The 14838-nt window shown below is 46.8% G+C and overlaps 1 protein-coding gene across 2 annotated transcripts in view; it reads right to left on the bottom strand.

The window, feature by feature from the left end:
- Nucleotides 1–3208: 3208 nt before the first annotated feature.
- PIGU (phosphatidylinositol glycan anchor biosynthesis class U) overlaps nucleotides 3209–14838 on the bottom strand; it is a 38247-nt gene continuing 26617 nt past the window's right edge. Inside the window, exon 12 of one of the 2 annotated variants that reach the window (XM_067554463.1) lies at nucleotides 3209–6564. In XM_067554463.1, coding sequence (XP_067410564.1) covers nucleotides 6451–6564 — 114 coding nt within the window. In that variant the 3' untranslated portion in view covers nucleotides 3209–6450. Of the gene's footprint in view, nucleotides 6565–11558; nucleotides 11702–14838 lie in introns of those variants that run through there. The other variant, XM_067554464.1, reaches the window with a different exon arrangement.

The raw sequence follows: 14838 nt of genomic DNA, 5'->3' as shown, positions 1-14838 counted from the left end.
GTGACACAGCTGGAGCTGCTCAAAGCCAAACACCACTTAATGGCTGCAGCTGCCAGCAGCCTAAGGCCAGGCATATAACCCCCATCATGTCAAAATAAAGTTCGGCAAGTCAGTGGAGAAAAGGATTGAAAAAACACTATAGTAAGAGCGGGGATAAAAACCTATCTCCACCAGCTTCCCTTCCCCCGCCCCGGTTCTGGAGGGCTCTGCCGAGATCCTGCACCCCAGAGCCTGGTCTGTGACAAACACACAAATCCATTGCAGCATGCACTGTCAGCCACCTCGCTCCAGCCACCAGCAGGAGCATGCGGTCTGCTCCACAATCACGGCTAGGCCACGTTCCGATTGCTGCTCCGAGGTGGGATGCTGAGACAGTCCTGGAGGATCTGCCAGGTACAGCTGTGGTGGAACGAGAGCCGTGTCCATCCTCTCTCTGCCACGCACAGGCACCCTGGACTGGCCACAAGACCATTTCATGTCAGACTATGCCAGTGCCAGGCATCTGGCAAGCACATGGGCATGACCTTACATCACCCTCCCTGCACCCAGCGTCACTGTATATCCAGAGCATTCTTAGCCTGGCCAAGGGTACTGTATAGGCTGCTTCTAACACACTCATAAGCCAGAAATGTGGATGGCAAATGTGGGCTTGTCCGCAAGAGTGCTTTATAGCTATTTTTACAACAGCCCAGGCTATCATGCGTAGGCCCTAAATTAGAGGAGTCAGAATCGAATAGGGCTAACGCTTCCATGACCTTAAAAATATATGCATGTCAGCCAGGCACTCTCCTGCTGTTCAAAATCGCCCAGATGTGCAGGCAACCTAAACACATAAGAACAGCCATACTGGGTCAGACCAATGGCCCATCAGCCTGTCTTCCACCAGTGGCCAATGCCAGGTGCTTCAGAATGAACAGAACAGGCAATCATCCAGTATGGTCCACTCCCAACTTCTGGCAATCAGAGGTGAGGGACACTGGGGCTGCATCCATAACTGGCTTGGCTAATAGCCATTGATGGATGTATCCTCCAGGAACTTATCTAGTTCTTTTTTGAACCCCTGTAATTTTTGCCTTCACAACATCCACTGGCAAGGAGTGCCACAGGCTGACTGTTGTGTCAAGAAATACTTCCTTTTGTTTGGGTTAAACCTGCTGCCTATTAATTGCATTAGGTGAGCCCTGGTTCTGTTATGTGAAGAAGTAAATAACACTTCATTATTCACTTTCTCTACAGCAATCATGATTTTATAGACCTCTATCATATCCCCTTAGTCGTCTTTTCCATGCTGAAAAGTCCCAGTCTTTTTAATTTCTCCTTCTACGGAAGCTTTTCCATACCCCTAATCAGTTTATTTGCCCTTTTCTGTACCTGTTCCAATTCTAATATATCTTTTTTGAGCTAGGGTGACCAGCACTGCATGTAATATTCAAGGTGTGGGATTTATACCAAGGATTTGTACCATGGATTTATAGAGTGGTGTTATAATATTTTCTGTCTTATTATCTATCGCTTTCCTAAGGATTCCTACCATTCTGTTAGTGTTCTTGACTGTCGCTGCACTTTGAGTGGATGTTTTCAGAGAGCTAGCCGCAATGACTTAAAAATCTTTCTTGAGTGGTAACAGCTAATTTAAGACCCCGTCATTTTATATGTGTAGTTGGGATTTTGTATGTATAGTTGGGATTATGTTTTCCAATGTGCATTACTTTGCATTTATCAACATTGAATTTCATCTGCCATTTTGTTGCCCAGTCACGTGAGATCCCTTTGTAACTCTTCGCAGTCTGCTTTGGACTTAACGTCCTTGAGTAATTTTGTATTGTCTTTCCACCTGATACTCACAATTCAAGCACCCCTTTAATTCCCAAATGATTTCCAACCCCTCAGCCTGCTCAGCCAGCCTTGAACTTTCCACATTAAATTTCATCCTATTTCTATTACTACAGTTTACAAGGTCATCCAGAGCTTCCTATATGATATCCTGATCCTTCTCTGTATTGGCAATATCTCCCAACTTTGTGTTATCCACAAACTTTATTACCACATTCCCACTTTTTGTGCCAAGATCAGTGATAAAATGGTTAAATAAAATTGGTCCCAAGACCAATCCCTGAGGAACTCTTCTAGTAACCTCTCTCCAGCCTGACAGCTCACCTTTCAGTATGATCCATTGTAGTCTCCCCTTTAGCCAGTTTCTTATCCCTCCCTCCCCCTGCAAGCCACACAGCTCCCCCATCTCATGGTCTTCAGTGTATTGGGCTTAATGGTAGTTTTAGCCACAGCAATAAAATCCCTTAATTCAAGCACAGAATATAGCCTCAGAAGGTGCCACCCTATTGGCACATTCTGCTTCCCCACCGGGCGCCCAACCCTTATGAAGTGTCCCTTGGGAAAAAGCAAGACATACCATAGCAGCACCTAGAGGTCCCACCCAAGATCAGGGCCCAGCATGCTAGGGGCTGTACAAACCTACAGTGAGTCCCTGCCCCAAAGAGCTTACAGTCGAAATAGCCAAAACAGACGTCATTCGGGAGAGGAAACCGAGGCACAGAGGATGGCAGTGACTTGCCCAGAGTTACTCAACAAGGCAGAGGCAGAGCTGGGGGATTAAAAACCAGGTCTCCCAACTCTCAGTCCTGTGCTCTGCTGCAAGAGGTCCAGAAAGAGGGTCTGTTCTGAGGAAATTTTCAACCTTGCAAGTGTTCCCCATGCCTCGGGCTCCCCTTACTGCTCCGAGGGACACCAAGGCAAGCCAACAGCACTGCTGCGGGGGTTCTCTAGCTACCAACAAATGAGCTGAAAGGGAAGAGCTGTCTGCCGTGGAGTTCAGACATACATTCTGCTGCTTTGGTCCCTTGGTGCAGAAATGTGTTTTGAGGGGTGGGGTTTAAAGCTATCAAGCCAAGTCTGTGAAGATGTGACCCCCACCCTAAGCTTGGCGCTATCTGCGGTTACAAGATTTCAGCCATTCTGAGGGGAAGAAGGTAGGTGTTTCTGATTTCCATCCCAAGACACACACACACAAGCTGTTTCATACCCACAGTCCACCCCTCCCTCCAGCTCAGATGGGCCCCAGTTCTTGGAGGAAACAGGCCCATTTGGGTCATCTGATGGAAAGCGATCAAGAGTGCTGGGCTGCCATGTGTGTCTAACTCTGCAAACCTCAAGGATGCCCAAGATGAGCAGAAATGTTTTTTTAAAAAAAGCATCAGCAAAGGGTCAGCCAATGGCCATAGGTTTTACATAATCTGCCAGAACAGTTGGGTCTGAACACAGGATTCTGCCTTCCATAGTTCAGGGGGAGGTAGGAGCCTCATGAGGAAAAGGACCCCCTGTGCCAGGCAATCCGCTTTGGAGCAAAACAAACCTCATTTATCCCACACCTGCAACACATGGGAGAGCAAATGGCTACCACCATGACAACTGCCCAGGCCCGGATACTGCAGCTCCAGGGCTCCCTGCGTACCAGCAGAGATTAGGATTAAGAGGATGAAAAAGGGACGGGGAGGAACCCACAGTAAAACTGGGACACACATCAACTGGGCAGAGAAGCCAGACTGTCAGTTACATTAACTAATGGCTTTAAGGTGGTAAGTGCCTCTGAAACACCCATGTCAGACAGGCACAATGAACAGGGCTCTCACACAGGCAGGACGATACCCAATAAATGTATACCAAAGACGTCCCATGGTTCTTATCTTCATGGTACGATGGCACCTGCTGTGCTGAATGGCTGGGCAGAGGTGGTGACTGGCTGTATACCCAACGCACACAAGCCATGCAGTAAGCTCTAAGAGACACACCACTGTGACCTCTCACTGTTTAAAGCGAAAACTTCAGTCGGGGTCAGCTACACAAATGACATTCTGAAAGTGCTTGTTGTAGCAGTGTCAGTCCCAGCGCATCAGAGACAAGGTGGGTGAGGGAATATCTTTTACCTCTAGTCTGTGTAGCTCAAGAGCTTGTCTCTCTTACCAGTGGAAGTTGGTCCAATAAATGATATTCCCTTACCCACCTTATTCTAAAAGGGACCAAGTCTCACTCCGAGCGCACTCTGACAGCATTACTGCCATGTTGCTATCTTGAGCAGTCAATGGCTCTGACTTGGCCTTTGAAGGCAGCCATTTGGGCAGGAGCTGTCGGAGACCAGGAAAAGCTGATGACTTTGAACGCTAAGTTTGACAACTTTCTATGGTGGAAATTCACAGCTGGCCTGATGCCATTGGCTTGCATGGGGTTATAGGGACAATGAATCCAGCCTAAAGCCACCCATTTGCTCCACTCCTGGAAGTGCACATTACCAAACTATTAGTCCTGCTCCCTTTTGCCAGATACAGCAGTCTGAGCCAGTCTGGGCTCCTTAGCCAGATTCACATTAGCCACAATTTAAGGCAGTTCAGGTTTTGGAAAGAGAAAAATCCTGGATTTATTTAAAGAGGAAATGACCCCGAACCCTGGAGTTTTCATCCAAGCACAAGCACAAAGCAATGGCCTGGGGTAAGGGGTAACAAGCCCCTGAGGGCCCCCCCCAGCATCACTGCTGCACAAAGCACACAAGAAGCATTTAAAACTTGCATGGTTTATTATCCACTTCGTGATGTACCCCAAACACCTGGCAGCCGAGGGGAAAGCTGGCTCTGAGCACCCTTCTGCAGCTGGGCTGGGAGGATTCCCAAGCGGGAGCAGCTGGGTGTTGTGTGCATCGGGTCAGGCTTGGCCCAAACCTGCCAGCCAGCCAAAGTGCCAACAGTAGTGTAACAAGGCAAGAGTTTGTCTTTTTCTTACAAAAAGCCATCGGAACAGCTGCTCGACGAGACAAAGTGTAAGAGAAAGGGCACCACATCCTGCGGAGTGACTCTGTAAAAGTGGTATGGGCAAGGGGTGGGCCTGGCCTTGTCTCAAGCATTCTCTGCTGAACGTGCTCAGTTGAAAAGCAAAATAATGAAAGGGGGTTTCCTAGTTAGCCGTCCTTCAAACCCCCTTGGGATTTGAGAGCTGAGCTGGGTTTGCTCTGCATTCTGTTGCCAACACCAGTGCCAAAAATCCTGGCTAGGATCCTGCTCGGTTTCTTGTAGCGGCGTCAGGTCTGAGGAGTTAATAGCAACAGCAAAACTTCTATTGGTCCCTAAAGTGAGTGGCTCTGACACACAAAGACCAGAACTAGGGAGGAAGATGCCATTTTTGCATAGTCACTTTTCTAAGTGTAGCCACATTTTAATGCTGCTCCAACTGCAAGCTGATAACACTTTGGGTAAACGTCTCTCCTTGCTAAGTGGCTGCAGATCATTTGGAGCCAGGCACCCCATGGAAAAGCACTAAGGCTCTTTCTGGTTTTGTTTTTTATTTTTAGAGGGAGGAATTCTCCCTCCTGGCCTGTCTCCCAAAATCCCAGAGTGGAGGAGCTCCATGATACCAGCCCCAAATAATAAAAGAGTGGAGTGAATGGGAGGGACCTTCCTAGGAAGCCAAAGCCCAGGGCTGACGGTCTATATTCCACATGCTGCCACGCTCTGCATAGATTCAATAAGTGATGTAATGTTATTTCCATTATTTTGTCCCTTCCCCCAAAACCCCACAATGCTGCTCTCCAGCATCCAAAGGGATGGTCTCTGGTTTCCCTTAAAGGGAAATCATCAGACTATCCCCAACCTTCCCTCTCCCTGCTAGTTGTGCTCTCACTTCTCTTCCCATTTTTCCTGCTGGTTTGTATTTCAGCTTGGTGATTTTACTGTACGGCCCTCCCAGATGGTTCATGCTATCACTTTACCTCTGCTATGGAGTTTCACCTGGACTCCCCCCTATTAATTACAGGAGCTGTCCACTGTGTAATCTGATTTCCAGATGCAATGACAGAATGAAGAAAAAAGCGTCTGAGTCAGTCACAGCCAAGTCACAAAGTCCCCAGAGCTTGCTATATGCCAAGCAGGAGTGTCGCTGAGGAAAGCAATGAAGGAGGAGGAACAAGAGAAGTCTACGAAGAGCTTTCCAATGCCAGTCAGTTCTAGAAAGAGAAACAAACATCTCCAGTGGTCTTCCCCAGAAGTGATGATAATAAATTAGAGGGTTTATGGCCTTAGGTCTCTGGGCCTGAGATGCAGCCCTGATGTCAGCCAACCAGCTGCTCCGATTCCCGCTGGTCTATCCGGAACTGATGATTAGTGTCGTAGCAGAAAGCACAGCTGATGGAGGAAGGGAGGTGCTTCAACAGAGGCCTTGTGGCCCTAGCTGCAGATGTTTACAGTCAGTTCTTATGGTCTTTGCACTGAACTCAACATCACCGCCAATGAGGGTACTTCCATACAAACCTCAGCCATTTCTTCCTTTGCAGCAGATAACATCCCACCAGTCAGGCCTCTCTCAGTGTACCCTTCCCACCCACCCCAAACATCCCAAGCTTTGCACATTTCTTATAGAAGCCCATTCCCTAAGTCATGCTGGGCAGGGTGATTATTTCAAAACTAGCATGGCTTCTGTCCCATCTTTCCTTGTCAAGTAGAGTCCATGAGTGAGGTAGTACTCTCGCCGGAGGAAGGCGTAGAAATAATCAGAGATGAGCAGGATCTGCAGAAGTGAAATGTACAGATGTGTAAGTGACACTTCAGACCAAAGACTAGCTAGCTTTACAGACCACTGATGCAAAAGCTCTATTTCCCATATCTGCCCCCAACCTCCTCTCTCACTCAGGAGAGCAGTAACACAACCCAATCCGACTTCGCACAACTCAGAACCCCATGCTGATTACTTCTGAAGGTCTTTATTTTAAATTCTGATCACTTCTGAGTTGCTGTTTTATTCGGAGAGGGCAAGGGCCTGCACGGCACTAGAAGAAAAGCCACAAATGCTTAGGAACTAACACAAAAGGAAACGAGATAGAAGCTTTTGGAACTTGAATCCTACCAATCCACATTATACAGATGGGTAAATCAAAGCACAGGAAGACTAAGGCCCAGATTTTTAAAGGTATTTAGGTGTTGAATGCTGAGTGGAGCAACGCCTAAACATCTCTCAAAATGTGGGCCTAAGTGCTTTGCCCAGGTTATTACAGCAAGTCAGTGGCAGAGTGGGAAAGAACCACAGCAGTCCCTGGCATTAACCAGTAGGCTGCACTTCCTCCCAACTGAATATCTATTTTGCAGTGAGGTCCCATTGTGTTGGGTCCTGTACAAATGTACAGTACAAGGCACGTTTTTTTGTGAAAACTTGAGAGCTGACTCAATGGACAGTTGTGCAGGAAAAGCCTGAACTCCAAAGTTTAGAAAGGGTTTGTTTTCTGTAACTCCAACCTGGCAGCTCCCTCAACAGGGACTGGCTTTTCGTGAGTGCCAAAGTTTAGTCATTCTGTTTATTATTTACCCACTTGCCGTTCATCCACTGAAACCCTTGTCCCCATATCTGCCCACCAGCATTCTGATCCAGTCCCCCTGGGAACAAAGTGGTCACATTTGCCAATGACTCTGACCCATTCTTGAGCTGGAGGCCTTTTTAGTACTATAGCAATCCCTATAACAACCTAATAACTGCGTGTCACAGCTGCAAAGCACTTCCTGAGCATTCATTAAGCCACTTGGTGAATTCATTCAGGTTCTCACCTGACAGTTCATCTGGGTGCTGAGTGGACTGAGGGAATGGGGTGATGGAGCAGGTGGGAGAGACAGGAAGAGAGCAGCAGGTCCTGTGGCTGCAGGTGGGAGTGCAGGGATGTGGCCGATGGAGTGGGAAGAGTGGGGGACTGTGGAAGATTGGGTGGAGTCAGGGAGGGCTGATGGAGAGGGAAGGGAAAAGCAGGAGGCTGCAGAGAGCAGAGGCAAGACTGGGTGAGAAGGAGCTGGGAGGCAGTGCGTGGAGGAAGGGTAGAGAAGGCTGGTCATGCCCAGGGAGAAGAGAAAGCAGCAGCCAGGTGCAGTGGCTGTCAGGCTGCGGTGCCCACAGGAGCACATCTAACCTTTGATCCAAGACCCTCAGCAGCACTTCACTACAATAGCACATTGAAATCAGGGACTTAACATTCTCCCCACACCTGTGGGAGGTAGTTCACAGATGGGAAAGCTGAGGCATAAATGGCCTACATGTCTTGCCTATGGCCACAGGCAGAAGCAGTGTCAGAACCGTGCAGGATGTCAATTGCACACACCCTCACCGTGGTATTTGTGCACAAGTTCCTGGCTCCCAGTCCCAGGCTCAGATCTCCCGGTCTCTCCCCCACCGCTCACTTCATAAGGATGAGTCAGCACCTCCATGGAAAGGTGTAAAAAACTTTTGATCTGGAAAACAATTTTGCTTCCAGATCCTACATTTTCTGCATCTCCTTCCCCACCCTCCGCCTTTCTGACTGAAGAAATCTGCAGCTTAAGGAGCTTATCTCTGAAACCCTGCTGCAGCACAACTGCTTGCTGTGAAAATGATGCTGCTGATGAGGCCGATTCCTTGAAGCAGAGGCACTGGCGCATCTTGTTTGGACATGCTGCTCTCACTAGTGGCACAGCAATGCAGGAGGTGTCAAGAGCCTCAAGCAAAAGAGGTTCTAAGTCCCATGCAAGGCAGCAGCAAAGACATCTGTAGTTAGTGTTCTCCGGTTCCAGTGTCACCTTGCCTGAGGGGTGCTGGCAACAGGTATTCCTCCATAGCTGCGGCCCATTACAGGAAGGTAATCTACTCATGAGCTGCACCAGTACAAACCTTCCCTCCAGACTGACAGCCTTGCTTATGCGTGGACATGTCAAGATGCAAGCCTGGACCTTATGTGTAGCAAACACACATCCTCCTTTCAGGGGGTTCTCTTCTGGGATATTTATTTGCTCTAGAGCAGATGGGAAAATAATTCCTGCCCAGTCACCGCAAAATCTCCAGCTGCATGGAACTTTTCGGAGACCCATGTAGCTTAGGCCTGACCAGGCATGACTAATTAACACCTGGAAGGAGGCCTCATTTCTTGGAGGATAAAATTAGGGAGGGAACCAGATCATTAGGTTGAAACACACAGTGTCTGAGCCAGCCACTATAAGAAGGAGAACACTCAGGGAGCGATTTACTAACAATGGACAAGACTAGTTAGGAACGTAGAGATGAGGTAAGGAGTAGTCAAATGTGGACAACGCATGGGCAGAGCCAGCTGCACAGAGAATGCTTCCCGCAAAGTAACAAAGTCAGTCAAAAAATGTGCAGTAACGTATAGTAAATGCAGTGAGGTATAAATGTATATGAAGGGAAAGGGTTTCCGTGTAACTTTGGATGTGTGGTACGCTCTATACCCACCCCTTCGCTGGAGTCTGATCAACTCAGAGTAGCTTTGCTGTATGCCAAATAAAGAAACCTGAGAAGAACCTGAGAAACCCTGGAAGGTAGGGATATGATACAGAAGGACCTAAACAAACTGGAGGATTGGGCCAAAAGAAATCTAATGAGGTTCAACAAAGAAAAGTGCAGAGTCCTCCACTTAGGAAGGAAGAATCCCATGCACAGCTATAGACTGGGGACCAACGAGCTAGGCAGCAGTTCTGCAGAAAAGGACCTGGGGGTAACAGTGGATAAAAAGCTGGATATGAGTCGGCAGTGTGCCCTGGTTGTCAAGAAGGCTAATAGCATATTGGGCTGCATTAGGAGGAGCATTGCCAGCAGGTCGCAGAAAGTGATTATTCCCCTCTCTTCGGCATGGTAAGGCCGCATTTAGAGTAGAGTATTGTGTCCAGTTTTGGGCCCCCCACTACAAAACGGATGTAGACAAGTTGGAGAGAGTCCAGCGGAGGGCAACAAAAATGATTAGGGGGCTGGAGCACAAAACTTATGAAGATAGGCTGAGGGAACTGGGCTTGTTTAGTCTGCAAAAGAGAAGAATGAGGGGGGATTTGATAGCAGCCTTTAACTACCTGAAAGGGGGTTCCAGGGAGGATGGGGCTAGGCTGTTCTCGGTGGTGACAGATGACAGAACAAGGAGCAACGGTCTCAAGTTGCAGTTGGGGGAGGTCTAGGTTGGACATTAGGAAAACGTTTTTCACTAGGAGGGTGGTAAAGCACTGGAATGGGTTACCTAGGGAGGTGGTGGAATCTCCATCTTTAGAGGTTTTTAAGCTGAGGCTTGACAAAGCCCTGGCTGGGATGATATAGCTGAGGTTAGTAATGCTTTGAGCAGGGGGTTGGACTAGATGACCTCCTGAGGTCCCTTCCAACTCTAATATTCTATGATTCTATGATGAAATCTGGAGTTAAACTGAGTTTTCTGGGTCCCAGAGAACTGGATGAAGCATTCTCCAAGAACTAGACAAGGTGTTCTGGATAAGCCGAGTGGAAAAGGTCTCAGAGGGAACCCCAACATCCCAGACTTGCTACACTGGACGAAGCTAATGCTCCATCTGATGTGGCATCCCATCTCTAATAGTAGCCAAAGCTGGATGCTTTAGAAGAAAGTGTAAAACCCAAAATAATACACTTAGCTCTGCAACGGTCTCGTGGGAGGAGGGGAGAAGTTTCTTTCAGACTCCACTTGTTTAAGCCTTGAAAGCTGGTGATTTTCAACTGGTTAAAGTCCTGAGCAGGGCAACCACAAGAATTTATATTTAGGCCATTTCCCTATCCTAGCATCTTGCTAAGAAATATCTGGGCAAGGGGAGGAAGAAAAGCTACTCGGGAAGTGTTTCTAGTCATACTGCCCACAAGGATGACTTGTCAGACATTGCAATATACTAGTAAAAGAGACAGACACACAACAATTAGTCCCACTCTCTCCAGAGCTGCCAGTGATGGCCACCTGAGGTTTTCCCCAGAGTAACTTCAGGGATGACACTAATGCCTAGCATTTACAAGTCACTGTCCTTTTTCAGGGTGCTGTACAGACGTTAATGAAGTCTCAGAACTGTCCCATTTTGCAGCTGGGGAAACGGAGAAATTAAATTACTTTCTCCAGGCCACACACCAAGCCAGCGGCAGTGCCAAGACCAGCACTCAGCACCTAGGCAAGTCACTGCCACTAGGTGTCCCAGATTCTCCACAGGAGGCTAATTACCTCAGCCATGAGACTGTGAGACTCGACTCATTACCACCTGGAAAACACTTCAACAGCCTCACGCAGAGGCACCACAGAAATGTAAAATATTGTCTATAAATCTGCCTTGTCCTGAACCACCAGGTTAGTCCATAAATCAGTCACAAGTCCAGCTGTTTGCTGTAAGGCTTGTTCTGGCACGTGACTAACGTATTTACATCTTCCCTCTGTAAAAGCATAAGCACTCCTGTGAACACACAGCTCTGCTGCACCCAATCAACTGTGACAGCGACCCTGTAAATGTAATGAGAAAGCATCTCCATGCTAGAGAGCTCAGAGTCCCGGATGGCATTTCTACCTCTCAGTTATCCTCGCAAGTGTAACATGACACTCCATGTCGAAATACCCCTCGGCCTGCAGCATCCACTTGCTATTAATGACAGCGCAGACTGACTGTAAGGGTCAGTCTACACTGTGAAACAGAATGATGCTTTAATCATGAATGGGGACAACTGTGTTGTAACTGGTTTCCACCACAGATTGTATGTGTAGTTTTGCAGACGCCCTAAGGAATCCCTGAAGCGTGGCAGAATTGTTGGTGAGGGAGGCAGCGTTGCCTAGTGGATATAACTCTGAACTGGAACTCAGGAGGCCTGGGATCTATGGCCAGCTGGGTAACCTTGGGCAAGTCACTTCACCGCTCTGTGCCTCTGTTTTCCCCATCTGTAAAATAGGAAAAATGACGCTGACCTCCTTTTTGAAATGCTTTGAGATCTACTTATGAAAAGTGCTACATTCGAGCTAGGTACTATTATTAGTGACAGTGCAACCAGACTGTATGCTGAAATAAAAAAAAGTGAGCATGAGCTCTGATGATCACACATTAAGTTCAAAGTCTAACTGTTCGGGGGCTGGGTCTCCCTTGTGTGACAGCACAGAAAAAGGCTGTCAGACCCCTGGGGCCTGGCACTGCAAAGTTCAGATGTGGGGGGCACATGGCCACAGGGTGGGTAATCTTTCATACCAATCACACAGTCCCCTATCACGCAGGCACTTCTCACCTGCCTCCCTTCTGATTTCATCCCTTCATTGAACATGCAGGGATGCTTCCTACAGGAACAGTAATGGCACAGCTATATTAAAAGCCCCAAAGTCACCACTATCTAGAATACAAATTTTATACAGTGGCCACCATTAGAAAGTCAATAACCAACAGTTACTGCACAGCGGGATAGTTAGAACAGGTGGTAAGTGTGGTATCTTAGACAGCATGGTATGGTATCTGCTGGGAAGTGCTGATTTTAATGGAGCCTTTTTAATGCACAGAAGGGGTCTAAGTTATGATTGCTGCAGGGAACCTAACTTAGATTTTAAAGGCACAAAATCAAGAAATCAAAGCCCCAGTTTTGCATTATTACAGTTTTCTGAATGCAATGGTAGCTTCAATCTGTTATTGACTAGCATGTTAGTAATGGTTAAAACAACAGCACTGCCATCCTGACAGATTGAAGGACAGAACAGGCAGAGTCTGAGGGCAGGCTAGCTTCCTGCAGCCTTCAATCCTTTACAATTCAACCAAAATAGCCTCCAGGCTCCACATTACAAAAAGTCTCTTGATCAACTCAGGGAACAAGGAGCAGCCAGCATTAACCCAGTTGCTGTTGGCCCTGCCCTTGGGGATGTTAGCAACATCCAGAAGTAGGAGGGAGGGCTTCTCGCTGGAAAAGGCAGGCCCAAGAGGAGACTGAATTACACAAAATAATGGTAAAAGTACTTAAAGATTGGCTGCTGAGAGAATAGATCCATGGCCCTATCCAGTTCCAAGGCACTGTCGAAATATCAGCCCTTCCCATTCCCCAGATTCCTACAGATGAAGACTCTAAGGCTTAGACAGGTGAAGCAATCTGGCCACAGTAACTCCTCAGTGCACTGTGAACGTCCAGTTCCCTGACTGGGGCCTTTAGGTGCTGCTCGAACATAAACACCACCAGTGACAGAGCCAAGGCTAGAACTCAGGACTTTCTGAATCCCACCCTTGTTTTCCTTCCCCATTCCTCAAAACCTTTTGCCTTTCTGAGAAGCCAGGCCAGTCACTCCAGACACCCAGCTTTAGCTGAGCCAAGCTGCACATGCCCTGGCCTTCCTGCCCATGTGAACGACAATGCCACAAGCACCAAAAACAAAGGCACAAGAAACAACCCTTTGTGAATCTCTATTTTCATTCCTTTCCTTTATGGCCCTCGGTGACTATGTCGCTTTCACTGACAGAAACCAAAGCGCTAGCAGCAGCTCCTTTTTGTGAAGGCTCCCAAAGAAGTCAGCCTACGACATTACAGTGACAGGTTCCTTGTTAAACAGCCACAGACTTATGGGATCTTACAAAGAGGTGGTTTATTCCCCCTCTAACTTTTTTCTGATATGTTGCAGCTTGTGAAAGACTGCTGCACTCACCTTATACAAAAAGTCCGCAGGTTAAAACGGAACAGCACCTTGGGGAACAGATGTGATGTGCTCACATTTATTTAAAAGCACATAACAGGCAACTTCTAATGTATCTTGAACAGGACAGCAAACGCTTTAAAGTGGTTCCAATGTTTTTGTTTGATTTTAGCCTTAGAGTTTTTGCGTAGTGATTGCTCTCCTTCTTCCTTTGGAAAATGAATACAATACAGTAGAGGTTTTAGGACCCCGTATGATTCTGAGACACAGCAACCGGCTACTGTTCCTTGAACTAGACAGAGTGTAAGAGGCTGCTACTTGTAGTGAAGGTTCCAGTCTTTTTTCCCCAAGTGTAGCCTAAAACTTGTTCCCGATATAAATAAAAAAAAATAAAAATAAAATGATCTATCATCTTTTCTGGCTTCTCCTCAAAGCTGCTGAAATCTCCCAGCAATCTGCAGAGTTTGGACAAAAGTGATCTAAACCCTAGTGGATGCAATTTTTGTCTTAAAATGAAATGCAATTGATCAAAGAACACTGGAACAAATACAAACATAACAAAAGGAAAGTTGTGCAGATCTTGTATCTGCACAAGCTCACCCCTGTTGACACAATAGCCTTCTCCTATGTAGCTCAATCCTGTACCTCAGCGTCTCATCCACTCATAAGTCCTCCACTTCCATAATCTATCTGAAAATGGATCTTTTCTCCTTGCTTAATACATATGATTTCTCTCCACCTTTACTTGTTATTTACACTCTGAAAAGCATTTTAGGATACATATGAAAGAATCTTCACAAAACAAAGGTTTATTTTGTATTCTATTTTGTGTTAAAATGCATTTGATCAGTGGGTTTAATGCAATACAAATTGAAAATCCTCCTTTGTTAAGGAAATAACATCGTAAGATATATGGGTCTCACGTGACAAACACATACTTCCTGGGTGATGAGATGACTAAGGATAACATTTTCAAAAGCACCCAAGTGCTATTGATCTTCTCTGACACTCTTTTGAAAACGTTACCCTAAGTCTCACAAGGCCTGATCCTGTACCATTTGCCACTGACCCCAATGGATGCAGATTTGTAATGTTTATAGCTTTATGACCACCCTGGGTATTATTCCTTAAATAATTGCTGTTATTCTTGCTGAGGAGGAGGTAAGTTACAAATGCAGCTGGATAGTTTGGAAAGTTTATATGAAAGCAACTCAAGATAACTATTAAAGGAGGGAAAACCACAGCTCCTTCCAGCCCATATCAGTGGGCAAATAACTGCCTGGAATTCAAGGTTTGCTGTACTTCTAGCTAGGAAATCTGTGTGCCTGGATCTCAAGAAAGGGTTACACAGTGACAATCTGGAGGGATAAAAGGGTTTTTGGCAGTGCAGCAAACAAAGGTCACACATGGACAATATCTTT

The sequence above is a fragment of the Emydura macquarii genome, unplaced genomic scaffold (assembly GCF_026122565.2).
Source record: "Emydura macquarii macquarii isolate MOO-44397 ecotype Brisbane River unplaced genomic scaffold, CSIRO-AGI_Emac_v2 contig_1483, whole genome shotgun sequence".
NCBI classification, from domain to species: domain Eukaryota; kingdom Metazoa; phylum Chordata; order Testudines; family Chelidae; genus Emydura; species Emydura macquarii.
This window is presented reverse-complemented; position numbering and strand designations above follow the sequence as displayed.